This window comes from Gobio gobio, assembly GCF_949357685.1.
Source record: "Gobio gobio genome assembly, chromosome: 25".
NCBI lineage: Eukaryota > Metazoa > Chordata > Actinopteri > Cypriniformes > Gobionidae > Gobio > Gobio gobio.
The window spans coordinates 21285022-21298940 of NC_137121.1; the positions used below are offsets into that span (position 1 = coordinate 21285022).

Sequence of the window (13919 nt, forward strand, 5' to 3'; positions counted from 1 at the left end):
AAGGAACGTTACAACTGTCTCTTGTATTCGTTTTATAGTTGTGGATAATATATACTGATGGAAAACCTCCACAAATATAATATTCATTGGAAAGCCAGCAATTAAGGCAAAGATCCTTTTAATGAGGGTAGGCAGCTGCCATTTCCCACTTTTTTGAGGATTGTAAAGGTTTCCCAGCAGACAAAATTTCCTCACTCTGAGAATGCCTTTGAAGTCCTGTTTAAAAATAGAAAAACCAGGGTTGAAAATGACTGGAGAGAAAAATGGAAAACGACGAGGGTTCGTGAGTTTTGAGCGGCACTCGAAATGGGGTTCGCGAGTCGTGGAGGTTTCTGACCTCTGCGGTGATCAATACACAGTTTTATCGTGTCTGTAAGTGTGCTGGAGTGGTAATTGAACAGTTGTCATTTTCTATGAGAAGAAAATACAAGTGCTTTGACCTCTGCTGTGTTAAAAGATTCAAGTCAATTCAGCCCGACTGCAGTTGTCGTGGCAACTTGCATTGTTGATACAGGAGCCTGTATTGATGTGCAGTTTCCTTCTGGAAAGGATGCGGTTCGCTCTTTTGTTTTGTTTTCTCGAAAGCCCAACGCATGAAGGCCAACGGTTTTGATTATGGTTTCACAGTACATAATTTAGAGTTCCTCTCCACATCTGTTTGAAAGGGTTTTGAAGCTCTGCATAAACACAACCAGAAGTGAGAGACCGGGAGAGAGAGGAAGATTAGGTTAGGGAGAGTTCAACGGGGATAAAAATGTCTGAAGTTGTCAATTTGTCCTGTTAACTTAGCTGCCGATTTCATTACCTGCTGTATTTGGGCTTCCACACTCCGACTGGATATCTCTCCTCGGTGTCGATGCGATTACCAGCATCCGTTTCCAGAAAAAGGACAAATTCCAATGACACACTTTTTTTTCCCCGACACCATGAGTCATGCTTGCCTTACGCTGGCATTTCGGCGAGAGACTTCACACCCTCGCCGGTCTCCGCAGTTGGAACCTAACTGTATTTCGTGACATTATTTCCTGTTGTTTGAACTTATCCTGCTGGCTTTGTCCCCTGCCCTTGAATATGATAATAGAAGAGCCACTCGGAGAGACCAAGTGTGTCTGCGCTGGTGAGATGTTCACAGCTGACATGGCAGGAACATTAGCATGTGGTGAAGGGCACATTGGAACCGGCTACCGTCGACAGCCGAGACAGGAGTTCATGTAAGCGGGAGAAAGAAAGCAAAATGGCTAGTGACAGAACAAAGTTTATTAGAAAGGACAGCAGAGGCAGAGTCGTGCGGCGTAACGCCGGCGAGCCGCAGTGCTGCAGACGCTCTCTGCCGGTTTCGGAGACACCAATGAAATAACAAAGAGACAGTACAAGGGGATCGTGGGTAAAATAAACCCTATCAATACTGTACGTCCTTTCCTTGAAGTCAAAGAGACAGGCATGGAGAGAGAGAGAGAGAGAGAGAGAGACAAACAGAAAGACAATGATAAATGAGGAGATGGCCGCTGATGTGAAAATACTGCCTAGCTTTGCAAATGAAGCCTGGGGCGACTGCCGTAAATATGGAGCCGGACAGTTACACTGACCAAGCTATTGTTTCGCAAGACATTTAGTCAATATTTATTTATCAGTAACAGTGTAGTTAGGGACAACACCTTAGGGTCTAAAGAGTGTTTAAAGTCTCTTTACACCAAATCATAAAATCATACATGACGAGACTTAGATTGATCAATATGAGCTACAAAAGAAGTACAAAATATTGGAATGTGATCTTTAAAAAAAAGAAATGGCAGTATCATAGTAAAGTGATGGTGTCAGATGGTAATATAATAGTACCTTGACATTACCATATGCATACTACTATAGTTCATATGCAAAGAATTATGATTTTACAATGGTGCCATAAAAAAGTGCCATAATTTTTGTAAGTGATAACGATGTTTTGGTTTTCCTTTGTGTTTATTGTTTTGGTTTTCCTTTGTGTTTATTGTTTTTGTTTTGCTTTGTGTTTTTTCATTGCTTTTTGTTTTTCTTTGTGTTTATTGTTTTTGTTTTGCTTTGTGTATTTTGTTGTGCTTTTATTTTGCTCTGTGTTTTTTGTTTTGTTTTACTCTGTTTTGTTTTGCTTTATTTTGCTTTGATTTGTGTATTTTTTGTTTTGTTTTGCTTTGTGGTTTTTGCTTTGCTTTGTTTGGCTTTGCTGTATGTTTTCTGTTTAGCTTTTTTTGTTTTGCGTTTTTGTTTTGTTTTACATTGCTTTTTGTTTTGTTTTGTTTTCCTTTTGCTTTGTGTTTTTGTTTTGTTTTACATTGCTTTTTGTTTTGCTTTGTGCATTTTTTGTTTTGCTTTGTGTTTTTTGCTTGGCTTTGCTGTATGTTTTGTTCTGTTTTGCTTTTTTGTTTTGCTTTGTGTTTTCGTTTTACTCTGTTTTGTTTTGTTTTGTTTTGTTTTGTTTTACATTGCTTTTTGTTTAGTTTTGCTTTGTGTATTTTTGTTTTGCTTTTATGTTGCTTTGTGTTTTTTTGTTTTGCTTTGTGTTTTTTGCTTTGCTGCGTTGTGTTCTGTTTTGCTTTGCTGTGTGTTTTGTTTTTTATGCCAAACAATGTTCCCATATCAATCGCTAGAAACTACATGGTAAAGGAATGCTAATAGAATTTCTTTGATTCGGAAACAATCCTAAGATTGAAATAAGATCCTTTTTTAAATGTATTTTTTTTCTCTTGTCTTGCCTTGTTGATGTTATTTGGTTTCATATTTGATCCCACTTTTGCCCTTAAAGAATGGTTTCAAATTATCTCATATCGCATCTACATTTCTTTAAGATTTTTGACTTTTGTTTGCTAAACATGTAAATAATTATGTAATATTCAGGTTGATAAATATAATGTGTGTCATTTGTGCAGTACAAACAGGTGGAGCAATACATGTCCTTCCACAAACTTCCTGCAGACATGCGGCAGAGGATCCACGATTACTATGAGCATCGCTATCAGGGCAAGATGTTTGACGAGGAGAGCATTCTGGGAGAACTAAACGAGCCGCTCAGAGAGGTTAGTAGTAAATACAAGACACTTAGCGTATACTTTCATTGCATAGCTTGTATTCCAGTATTGAACAGTATATCCACTTATTTTGTTATCAATCATTTTTTGTTTACAGGAAATCATCAGTTTTAACTGTCGAAAGCTTGTGGCCACCATGCCGTTGTTTGCCAACGCAGATCCCAACTTTGTGACCTCCATGCTAACAAAGTTACGTTTCGAGGTGTTCCAGCCAGGAGATTACATTATCAGAGAGGGGACCATCGGGAAGAAGATGTATTTCATCCAACACGGTGTACTAACTGTCCTGACGAAGGGCAGCAAAGAGACAAAGATCTCGGACGGGTCTTATTTTGGAGGTAAGAGAACACTGATATCGGCGAGATGTTTGTGACCTGATTGGATGGTTTGATGCAACCTTTACATGTTTCTTACTATTTATATGATAATAGTTTTGAAATATCACTTGGTATGGATTTTCTTAGAAACTAATGTTGATGGATTGGCATTTAAGTTGCAGCAAATAAGTTTGTGTTTTTATTAGAGAGGCTTTATGTGCTTAATGTTCAGGCTGGTACCACTGTGTACTTCAGTGTTATCGGCTGGTTCTCCAAGGGAACCAACTCATTGAATGGCCACGCTTTTGGAGCCTGGGGAAATTCCTCACCCAGCATAAGTTAACCATTCATGAAATTAATTTCCCTCACAAGATTGAGGAAGGCGGGGAAGATAACCGTTTGAGTTGAGCTTTGTCATCATAGACAGAGACAGGCATTTTTTTTCTCATTACAATTACCATTGTATGAATCCACATAGATTTAAAAGTACATTGTACATTTTATGTTTTTAATCTTGGGTTTTTTGAAGGTATCATTTTATATGTTGTCCAATGTCCATTATTAAAAGCCTTTCGAAATGGCAAAACTTACAAAAAACTATTTATTCACATTAAAATTTACCTATGCAAATGGTGAGTCTAACAAACAAATCAACATTCTCTATTTTCTGAGGAAAATGAAGTTGATGCAAATATTTTGAAATAAATTATACGCCACCTGCTCTCCGAATGCAAGCTAGCCTCATTTCTGGCATTCTGTGCCATTATAAACTCTATTACTGTCTCCTGTGTGATTCTGGGATCACAACTAAGTAGTTTGTGCTATCAGTGAGCTGCAGATTTAGTCAAGAAAAAAAAATGTCATCATATTTTCCCAAAAAAACCCTTCCCTTCTGCCTGGGCTCGTTTGAGGTCATTACATGTTCAACAAGCCGCTGATAATCTCTTTTCCCATAAACCCTGTGTGAAAGTGCAAAAAAGGAAGAGGAGTCTGGATTGTGGCCTAGTATACCGAGCTCACCCAGTCCCCACATGTCATCTGTTCTTTCTCTTGTCTATCTGGTTTAGTTTAGAATGCAATACTGGACACTGCAAAGTGTATATATACTATGTATACTATCTACTGTTTTATTATTTAAGAAAAATAGAATGTAAAATAGCATGCACTATACTATAAATATATACAGTACCATTCAAAAGTTTGAGGTTAGTATGATTTAAATGATTTATGAAATTAATACATAAAATTGATTATAAGTTACAGTAAAGACATTTATAATGTTACATAAGTATTTAAAATACTGTTCTTTTCAACTTTCTATTCATCATAAAAAACTGGAGTAATGATGCTGAAAATTCAGCTTTGCATCACAGGAATAAATTACATTTTAAAATATGTTTAAAAATATTTGTGATTGGTGAAAAGATTTTGGAAAAAAAGATTGGTGAGCATAAGTAAAAAGCATTAAAAAATATTACTGACCTCAAACTTTTTAACAGTATTAGTCTATATAATTGATTTATTTACTATATTTTTACATTTTTAAACAAATTTTTCCACTTTTGTGTATAAGTATCTTAAGAAGTAAAGTAAAAATGCACATCGAGAAGGAAATCACAGCAAATATCTCATGGTACTATATGATTCCCAAATTCAAATGTCATAGTATATACAATAAAAGAAAAGCAATGGCAACGCCTCATAATAGAGTAAAAAAACCATGGTATTATCATGGTTAGTGTTGCAAAGGGGCTGAACATTTCCGGTAAGTTTCTGGAAACTTTGGAACCCTTATCATGGTAACACGTTGTCTTTGTATTTTTATGCACCATGTCATTCATTCTTTATTTCTGTTTCTCCATCTTTCCCGACCCTCATTCCGCTTTACTCCCCTACCCCTCTCAGGATGTGTTCTTGTGTGTGTGTGTGTGTGTGTGTGTGTGTGTGTGTGTGTGTGTGTGTGTGTGTGTGTGTGTGTGTGTGTGTGTGTGTGTGTGTGTGTGTTCTGATGGAGTGGCTCTCGGCAGCATGTTCTTTATGACTCTGGCCATGATGACTAGACAGAGAGAAAAGGAGTGAAAAAAAGAGTAAAAATTAATCTCTCCAGCCTGTTCTACCCCTCTATTTTACCAAAACAACAAGGCCTCATCTTTCATGTTCTTGAATGTCAGCACTTCATTTATCACCATAGTATTCTTATTCTTAAAGGATTAGTTCCCTTTAAAATGAAAATGATCCCATTATTTACTCACACACAAGCCATCCTAGGTATATAGGACTTTCTTCTTTCTGATGAACACAATCTGAGTTATATTAATAAATATCCTGATGCTTCCAAGCTTTATAATGGCAATGAACAGGGCCCGCGAGTTTGAAGCTCAAAAAAATGCATCAATCCATTATAAACATACTCCACACGGCTCTGGGGGGTTAATAAAGGCCTTCTGAAGTGACTCAATGGGTTTTTTTGTAAGAAAAATGTCCATATCTGCCTTCCATATTCAACAAGCGTAACTGGCGCAACATGACGTCAGACGTAGCATAAGCATTTTGAACTGCGAGAGGCGTTACACTTTTTTCGTAAGTTGAATACGGATCTAAATATCAGCTGCACAAATGCAAGCATTCGAAAATACCTTCTTAATAATCTTGTGGTGCCGTTATATTTGGAATATCACACATAAAAATGTTCCCACTACTAACAGATCAATGAAATGGGTGTCTTGAGCAATAAAACTTTGTTTCTGTGACAGACTTACAGCCAAAATGAACCTGAGCACATGCTACATGTGTCAGCCATTCAGAAACCTGTTTTCAGAGAATATATTTTGAATTGGGTTTATTTTGTTACCCCACTGGAAAATTGTCATTGCTTGTTTTAAGCATTAACAGTTAGATTTAAGCTTAAAACAAGAAATAACTGCAATCTAATTCATGCAATTTAGTTGCTACGTCTTGTGGACGTTAGCAAAACGGCTAACAGTGCTTAGTGGTTTTAACTGTACATGAAAGTGTACAGAAAACCATGCACGTTCACTTTTTCAGGTTTTAAAAATGCTATGAACTAGTCACTTGGGTTTGAAGGTGAGATACCGGGAACACCACGTTAATTTTGACTGTCCCCTGTGTCGTCTCCTTAAACTCCTGCTTGTCTGTCGCTTAGAAATTTCCTCCGCATTTCAAGTACAACTTTTACTCTGTGATCTGACTGGACAGATGATGGCTGAGTACAACTTTAAGCTGTCAAAATTGTATTTGAATGCTCTGGGTGGGTGCAGATTAAAAAAGACCATTCAAAAAAGCCGACTCAAAGTATATAAACTCTGAGTCACTGCATTTATAGCAAGTATATTTAATTCATGGTTCCTGCTATTATGAATTTATGCACATATTAATAGTTCTGGAGTGCTCTAAACATAGGCTGAAGAAACATTTATGTTTAATGATCAGTTAGGGGCTGGATACTAGGGTATAACCAATCATGCATTCATTTATTTACTCTTCTTTCATTCTATTATTTATATACATAAACGTATATACTTGTAAAATCGTGCATGTTCTTTCCACATGGTTGCTCTAAGGATACATGTTCTTCCTGTGTGGTTTTCATTTGCTTCATGTCTCAAAATGTCCACAGAGATCTGTTTGCTGACTCGAGGCAGAAGAACAGCCAGCGTCAGAGCGGACACATACTGTCGCCTGTACTCGCTCTCTGTGGACCATTTCAACGAGGTGTTGGAGGAGTACCCTATGATGCGACGCGCCTTTGAGACCGTAGCCCTCGATCGCCTTGACCGCATAGGTGAGAGCTGTCAGTTCAACAGGTCTATGTTTCTCACAGCTGTTCTGAGATGTCCTTGAAGAGTGGAGAGTTTATAAGCGGTCACATCTTGTCCCTTGCTTTTATTGTAATTTTTGCAGCTCGCAACCCTTTTTACTTGCACAATGTGCTATATTATAATCTGAAACAGGAAGGGTTTTTTTGCTAAACCAATGTTTAAAGGTGTCATGACCTGCATTGTTTTACTTACATGTTGTTGTGGCAATACTGTCGAGTCCATATTGTAAAAGTCTGTTTGCAAAGCCTGTGCGACGTATTTACCAAAAAATCCACATTGAAATGTACCGAATACAAATAAATAATGCTCAACTAAGAAATTCAAATTGTTGAAACAAATTACCACATTCTTAGCATTAGGATCCTTTGGAAGGTTATGTTATTTTTAGTCCAGTGATCCTGTATAACTCTTCTCTACTCGTCATCTCACTAACATGCCAGTGGGCAGGGCCAAATTTGTGATGATGAAGTAGGGGTTGATCTTCTTCTGCAGAGGCGGTCTTTACTTGCACTATTACATCATAGGTAGACACATTACACAACGAGTTGTTCTCTAGGCGTGGTTACAATAAAAGCTGTTTTTGGCATAACAAGGACATTTTCAGTTCTGAAACTTACAGGTTATTCTTATAGTATGATGACCTCTTATATGTTAAAGGCTCAAGTAAAATTTGATTTCTCAGTTCATGACCCCTTTAAATAGCTGTTTGGCTATTGGTTAACATGTATTGAACAACCAATATGGCTTAAGTCAGGGGTGTCCAAAACTGCTCCTGTAGGACCACTGTCCTGCAGAGTTTAGCTCCAATACACCTGCTTAGAAGTTTCTAATGATTCTGAAGGCGTGAACTATACATGCAATTATTGTCAAACTGCATTATTGAGTTTATCCATGCTTTTCTGTATTCCTTTTTGACCTCACAGGAAAGAGAAACTCTGTACTCCAGCACAAGGTTCAACGGGATCTTAATTCCGGAGTTCTGAACTACCAAGAAAACGAGATCATCCAGCAGATCGTGCAGCACGACAGGGATATGGCCCATTGTGCCCACCTCATGCAGACACCTTCCCCAGCTCCTCACCCAGCACCGACTCCATCTTCCCACACCCCCGTCATCTGGGCACCTCTTATTCAGGCTCCTCTACAAGCTGCCGCAGCCACCTCTTCAGTGGCCATTGCCCTGACTCGCCACCCCCATTTGCCTCATGCCCTTTTCCGACCCCCTGTCCCGCTGCTTGGCTCGCTGAAAGACCAGCCAGGATATGTAAAAAGGTTCACAACTGCACTTTCGGGCACTGCTGCATTTGGTGGCTCTCCATCAACCAGCTCACAGTTCAGCTCTTGTATAGAGACCCCAATTCTGGACACACTCAGGGCCGAGAGATCATCTACCTCCACACCTCCGCCACCATCCTCCAGCTCTCTTCCATCCACCATCACAACAACTGTCACCACCACCACCTCCAGCATCACAGAGTCTTCCTTCTACCCCCATAGACCCCTTGTCTCCCACGGGTCCAAAGACTTCAGTGTTGCCCAGCTTCATTCTCAACCACAACTTCCTCAGGCCTCTTTCCCCAGCTTTGCGTCATCACTTCGTGGTTTCTTCCAACACAGCGCAGCTGGAGGAGAGGCTGTCCAGCTTTCAGTTCCCCCTACATCCACCCTTACTCCTTTGATAGCGCACTCGGTAAGTCCCATCCTGACCCAACTGCATTCAGCTCAGCCACATCCTCAACCAACAAAACCAAGTCAAGACTTGATTAAAGTTGCAAGGACAACCTCCCAGTCTCCTGTAACAGAGTCCCCTATCCGCTCCAGGAGCGTTCTTGAACAAGCCCCGAGTCCAACAAATCCCATCCCATCCCAACAAGTCCCATCCTCAAGTCCTCAGATTGGTCTACAGCCAGACGTTCTTTCGCAGATTTCCCAAGAACCATCTGCTCTTGCTTCCCTTGCACAATATGGGTCCGGAAATGTGTCCCCATGTAGCACACCTTCAGCTTGGAGTCCCACGTGCCAGAGTCCTACAGTGGAGAAGATGAGGATTTCCATTCACAGCCACCCTCCTAGCATCTCAGGATCACAAAGCTCACTCCTAACCCCTCAGACACTCTTCCCACCACCACCTCAACCAAGACAAAGAGGTGGATCTCTAATTGACCTACCTTCACAAGACTTAACCACCATTTCCATGTCCCTCCCCACCCCAGGACTACCTGAAAAGTCCAAGTTAGTTGCAAGAGGACCACAACCGCCAGACTTATCCCATCACAGAGGATCGGCTTCAGGTTACTCACCGCTCCCATCGCCCCCTCCAATTATGAAACCATTTAGCTCAATACCTGGTCACGTTGTCCTATCGAGACAAACTTCCAAGTTGTCCATAACTCAGACTGGGTCCTCAGGTGGGTCACCAGCCCATGGGTCTAGTGACAGGTCCACCCCTGGGACGCCAAGCTTGCACCCAAAACTCCCTTCGAACTTGTGAGAATGGTCTGCACCCTCCTGCAATGAGTGAGCAACATTTTTTTAATATGTCAAAGACACTGACATTTCTCACCAGAGAAGGAGGGTGTATGTTCATCTACTTGGATTTTCCAATGACTTCCCTATTTGTTATGCCAAAAGAAGGAATGGACTAAAAACTGGCAGAAGAATGACGGCGGGACTTAAATTTGTCTTCCATGTTTTGTCAGTAATTTTTGCAATATTATTGTCTGATGATAAGACTGTATAGGGATATGCAAATTATGACTTCCAAAAAAAAAAAGAAAAGAAAAAAAAGTTACTTCAAAAGTAATAATTCTAAAGGATGGATGTATGTTTGTGATTGTGTGTACGTGTGAGCGAGCGATTGCTATTGTAATGTTATAATAGTGTGCTCTTTTTAAAGAAGGGAATTATAATGGGTCAGGGAAGCAAAGCTACATACAAGCATACACTACTTCATCAGTCGGGCATCATCTGTCACTGTGAAAGAACACGCCGCACAGGTCTCTCCGGGCAGGTGGCACTTGCACAGATATACACACACACACGAACAGAGGTGCACACAAACATTCACACATGCACAAATAAACCTAGCCCTCGACATCCCAATTATCTAGACCTAGTATGATCTATCCGCTTGACCTTGACCCCGAACCTCCATGCAGACGAAGAGGTACTGCTCAGTATCTATGGCCTTTCCTTTTTGTAACAATACTGCCTTAGTGTCTGGACACCAGGGAATGACACCCTCACTTCCACAACAGAACCGAGAACATTAAGAATGTTTTGCAATCATTTTGTATGTGCTTTGTATGTGAATTTGTGCAGTACTTAAGCAATAAAACTGTATGCTTGGTTTTTGTACGCGCACAGAGGTTGAACTGTAAATTGCAGGTTTCTTCCTGTCAAACAAAACATACTGGATGATTGTCAATGGCAGTGACACAACCAATATGACAGTTATAAAAAAAGAGCCCACTGCAGTTACCAAAGCTTTTAAGTTAAGACTAGTAATTACATAAATCATGTTAGAATTTGGTTTGTATGTTTTAAGTTCCATTTGGCATCTGTTCAAATGCACATTTTGTAAAATGCAGACAGCAACATAGTGTCGGCCCAGATGTGGATTTAACGTGTACCAGATGTGGGCCGGATCTGGGCCGACACTATGTTGCTGTCTGGGTCCACAATTTGCATGAGGTTGTGCTTTCTGGTTGTGCAATACACGTTTTGGTTAGTATGTATTATATTTCATATCCGTGAAATGAAACATTTTTGACCATTTGAGATGTATTGCAGCAGACTAACATAAAACAACTCTGCTAACAACAGTTAGCTTAGCGCCTGCTATGACATGCCATATGTGGCTGGTGGTAAAAGGAGGAATAGTATTTTTCTAAGTGTCCTTCCTTTTGAGCAAAGCTTACACAGGTTGATCATGAAAATTCCCAGCTTTGTCCCAGGTTATTCTATATTGTATAATTTATATGATTTTATAATACATGTCTATGTATATATCTATTTATTGTGTATGTGTTTGTTTTGTTAGTCTATATATTCATAATCTATATACTCTCGCCATCAGTCTATGGATACTGTCATTATGCAACACTCTGTCCTTCCACTCAATTCTGTTCCATTCTTGCAATATGCATTTGATTATCATATCATTATTTAAATTTTCAGAGCCGGGTTTTTCCAAGTTAACATTGTTCCCTGCATTGAAGTCGGATAAAATGCAAATGAGAGTGGTATATGTGATGTTGAATATTAATGAGTTAAATATCAAAGCATCAAAGAGCTTTTTGTTAGTATTACAGAGCACACAATGCATTACACTGTAATATTTCTCTTTTTCAGGTCTGAGTTTGAGTGTATGCGTGTTTTATTGTGCATTTATGTTGTAGCATTTTACAATATCCTGTGCATTTATTGTTTATCATAACCAAAGTGAGGTATCATTACTGATTGTTATACAGTAGCATTTTTAACCCCACCAACGTCATTACAGACAGCCTGACTTTATTAAGAGGTGGTCACGTATTGAGTTCATAGAGGATGCTCAGTCATTTTGGGTTAAAAATTGCAATAGCTCAAAACAGTCACTGTATGGCAAAATGGTTAAGCCATATGGCATATCCACGATGGACAAGTTGTGTCATTATGCATCAGTCTACAGTGCACTTTCAATTAATCAAAAAACGAATTGTTCTTCCATCTTAAACAGCTTCCTCCTGGAATATGTCCCCTTCGGAGTTCACAAACATATTAGTGCAATATTTTCACATGGAATTTAAACAGTTGGAAACAGTTGGAGTTGGAAGATGGCCAACTTGCCATATTTGGTCAGTGTTTCACTTTATCTTGATTATAATGATTATAATTATGGTAACGATATGTAATATGACTAATATGCTTCAGAATCAAAATATTACAGAATATAATGTTCATCATGAATACTGAATAATCATGTATGTACGAATATTCATGAGTATAGCTATATGATATTTCATTTGAACTGTTAATTGATAAATAATTGTAAAAAAAAATAATTAAATTTTATTGTTTTTCTTTGTTAATTCTGTGTTATTCTGTCCTTTGTTTATCTTTCTTTCTTCCTGACCATGTAGCATCTTGAGTAAAATTCCTCCCCATATGTTTATCATGTGTATTAGGGCTGTTAATGATACCACGTTAATTTCATTTTCAATTATATTAAATACTACAAACAATACTTTTTTTATTTTTTGGTAAGAGTGGCTTCCAGTTATTTTAGCTATACAAAAACAGTCAGTCATGCTGCTTGATGTTGCAAACTAGTATTTGTTATATTATTTGAATTTACTATACACTCTAAAAAAAAAAGATTCTATATGGCACCAAAAATGGTTCTTCGTCGTAATCATAGAGGAACCACTTTTGGTGCTATATAGCACCATATCTTAACATGTTCTGTATATGGTAGCGGTGCTATATAGCACCTTAGTCAAAGAGCCGGTGAAGAACCGGTATTGCTATTTACTGCTATTCTTTGAGTTATTTACAGATTCACTTGTAAAGTGTGACGTTCACATTTGATAACGTCAAGCAAAAGGCTAATGATATTAATTGTAAAGAGCGATACCTTTGCGCAGAGTTTACTTCAGTAACTTGAGTAAAAGTTGACAGAGTGGATTCTGACCTGGTGTGAGTAGAGCCGAGGATAATTTGCATATTCATGACTCCTTGTATACTAAATGAAGCAGGGGTGTAGAGTTTACATTCAAGCTATTTTAAGGCATAAAGATTTTTTTTCACAGGAAAAAAAAACATTTAAATATGTCATTTTGGTGATCAAAGATGAGTTTTAAGGGGTAAAATTACCAACTACAGGGGGGCTTTAAAAGGGGACCTATGCAAAATTCACTTTTATAAAGGGTTTGAACACAGATGTGTGTCCACAGTGTGTGTAAGCAACCAGCCTATAATGGTAAAAATCCACCCATACTTTTTTATAATCCCCAATCATTACTAATCTCTCATAATGGAGTAGGGAAACCCCGCCCATGACTGTTGATTATCTGCCCTTTTAGCATGATGAGAAGCACAGGAGACCGCCATTTCTGTTCACTCGCTGTATCAGCTAGCTGGCACTTTATATTTTGTGAATGTTTGCAAATTTCCTTTCTGAATGAGCTTTCTAGCTAGAATGCTCTACGGCTAATATGGCTAAAGTTACCATTGTCTGTCTCTGAATGGAAGCTATTCACAGAGTCTAGATCTGTAGTTTCCCGAGAATGCTCATGTCTGTGTAATTCATAAACACACATTTATTATGCTTTGTGACGGTCTTTTTTACGTTCCCACCTATACAACTCCACAACAACATGTATCCACTAACCATTCAGAAACGTCCAGGTGCAGTCTAAAAGTTGCAACCTCTTCCTGAGATCTCCATCAGTGTCCGACTCCGGGTTCAAACATGTAAGGCTGCACTCCACAACTGGTTATTTCCTGACAGATTTGTCTGTTTGTTTTTTTTACGGAGTATCTGAGGCTCGCGTAAAGGATCCACAAACTTCTGGAAGGGGGATGGGGAGCAGCAGCTCATTTGCATTTAAAGGGACACGCACAAAAACGGCACGTTTTTTGCGCACACCCAAATAGGGGCAAATTTGACAAGCTATAATAAACGATCTAGGGGTATTTTGCACTGAAACTTCCCAGAC

General features: G+C 38.9%; 1 protein-coding gene across 1 annotated transcript in view; it reads left to right on the forward strand.

The window, feature by feature from the left end:
* Nucleotides 1–9709, forward strand: part of hcn4l (hyperpolarization activated cyclic nucleotide-gated potassium channel 4l) — a gene marked incomplete at its 3' end in the record, with an annotated part of 38396 nt that extends 28687 nt beyond the window's left edge. Inside the window, exons 5-8 of the mRNA XM_079809242.1 lie at nucleotides 2904–3050; nucleotides 3160–3400; nucleotides 7017–7181; nucleotides 8142–9709. Coding sequence (XP_079665368.1) covers nucleotides 2904–3050; nucleotides 3160–3400; nucleotides 7017–7181; nucleotides 8142–9709 — 2121 coding nt within the window. The remainder of the gene's footprint in view (nucleotides 1–2903; nucleotides 3051–3159; nucleotides 3401–7016; nucleotides 7182–8141) is intronic.
* Between the last annotated feature and the right edge of the window lie 4210 nt (nucleotides 9710–13919).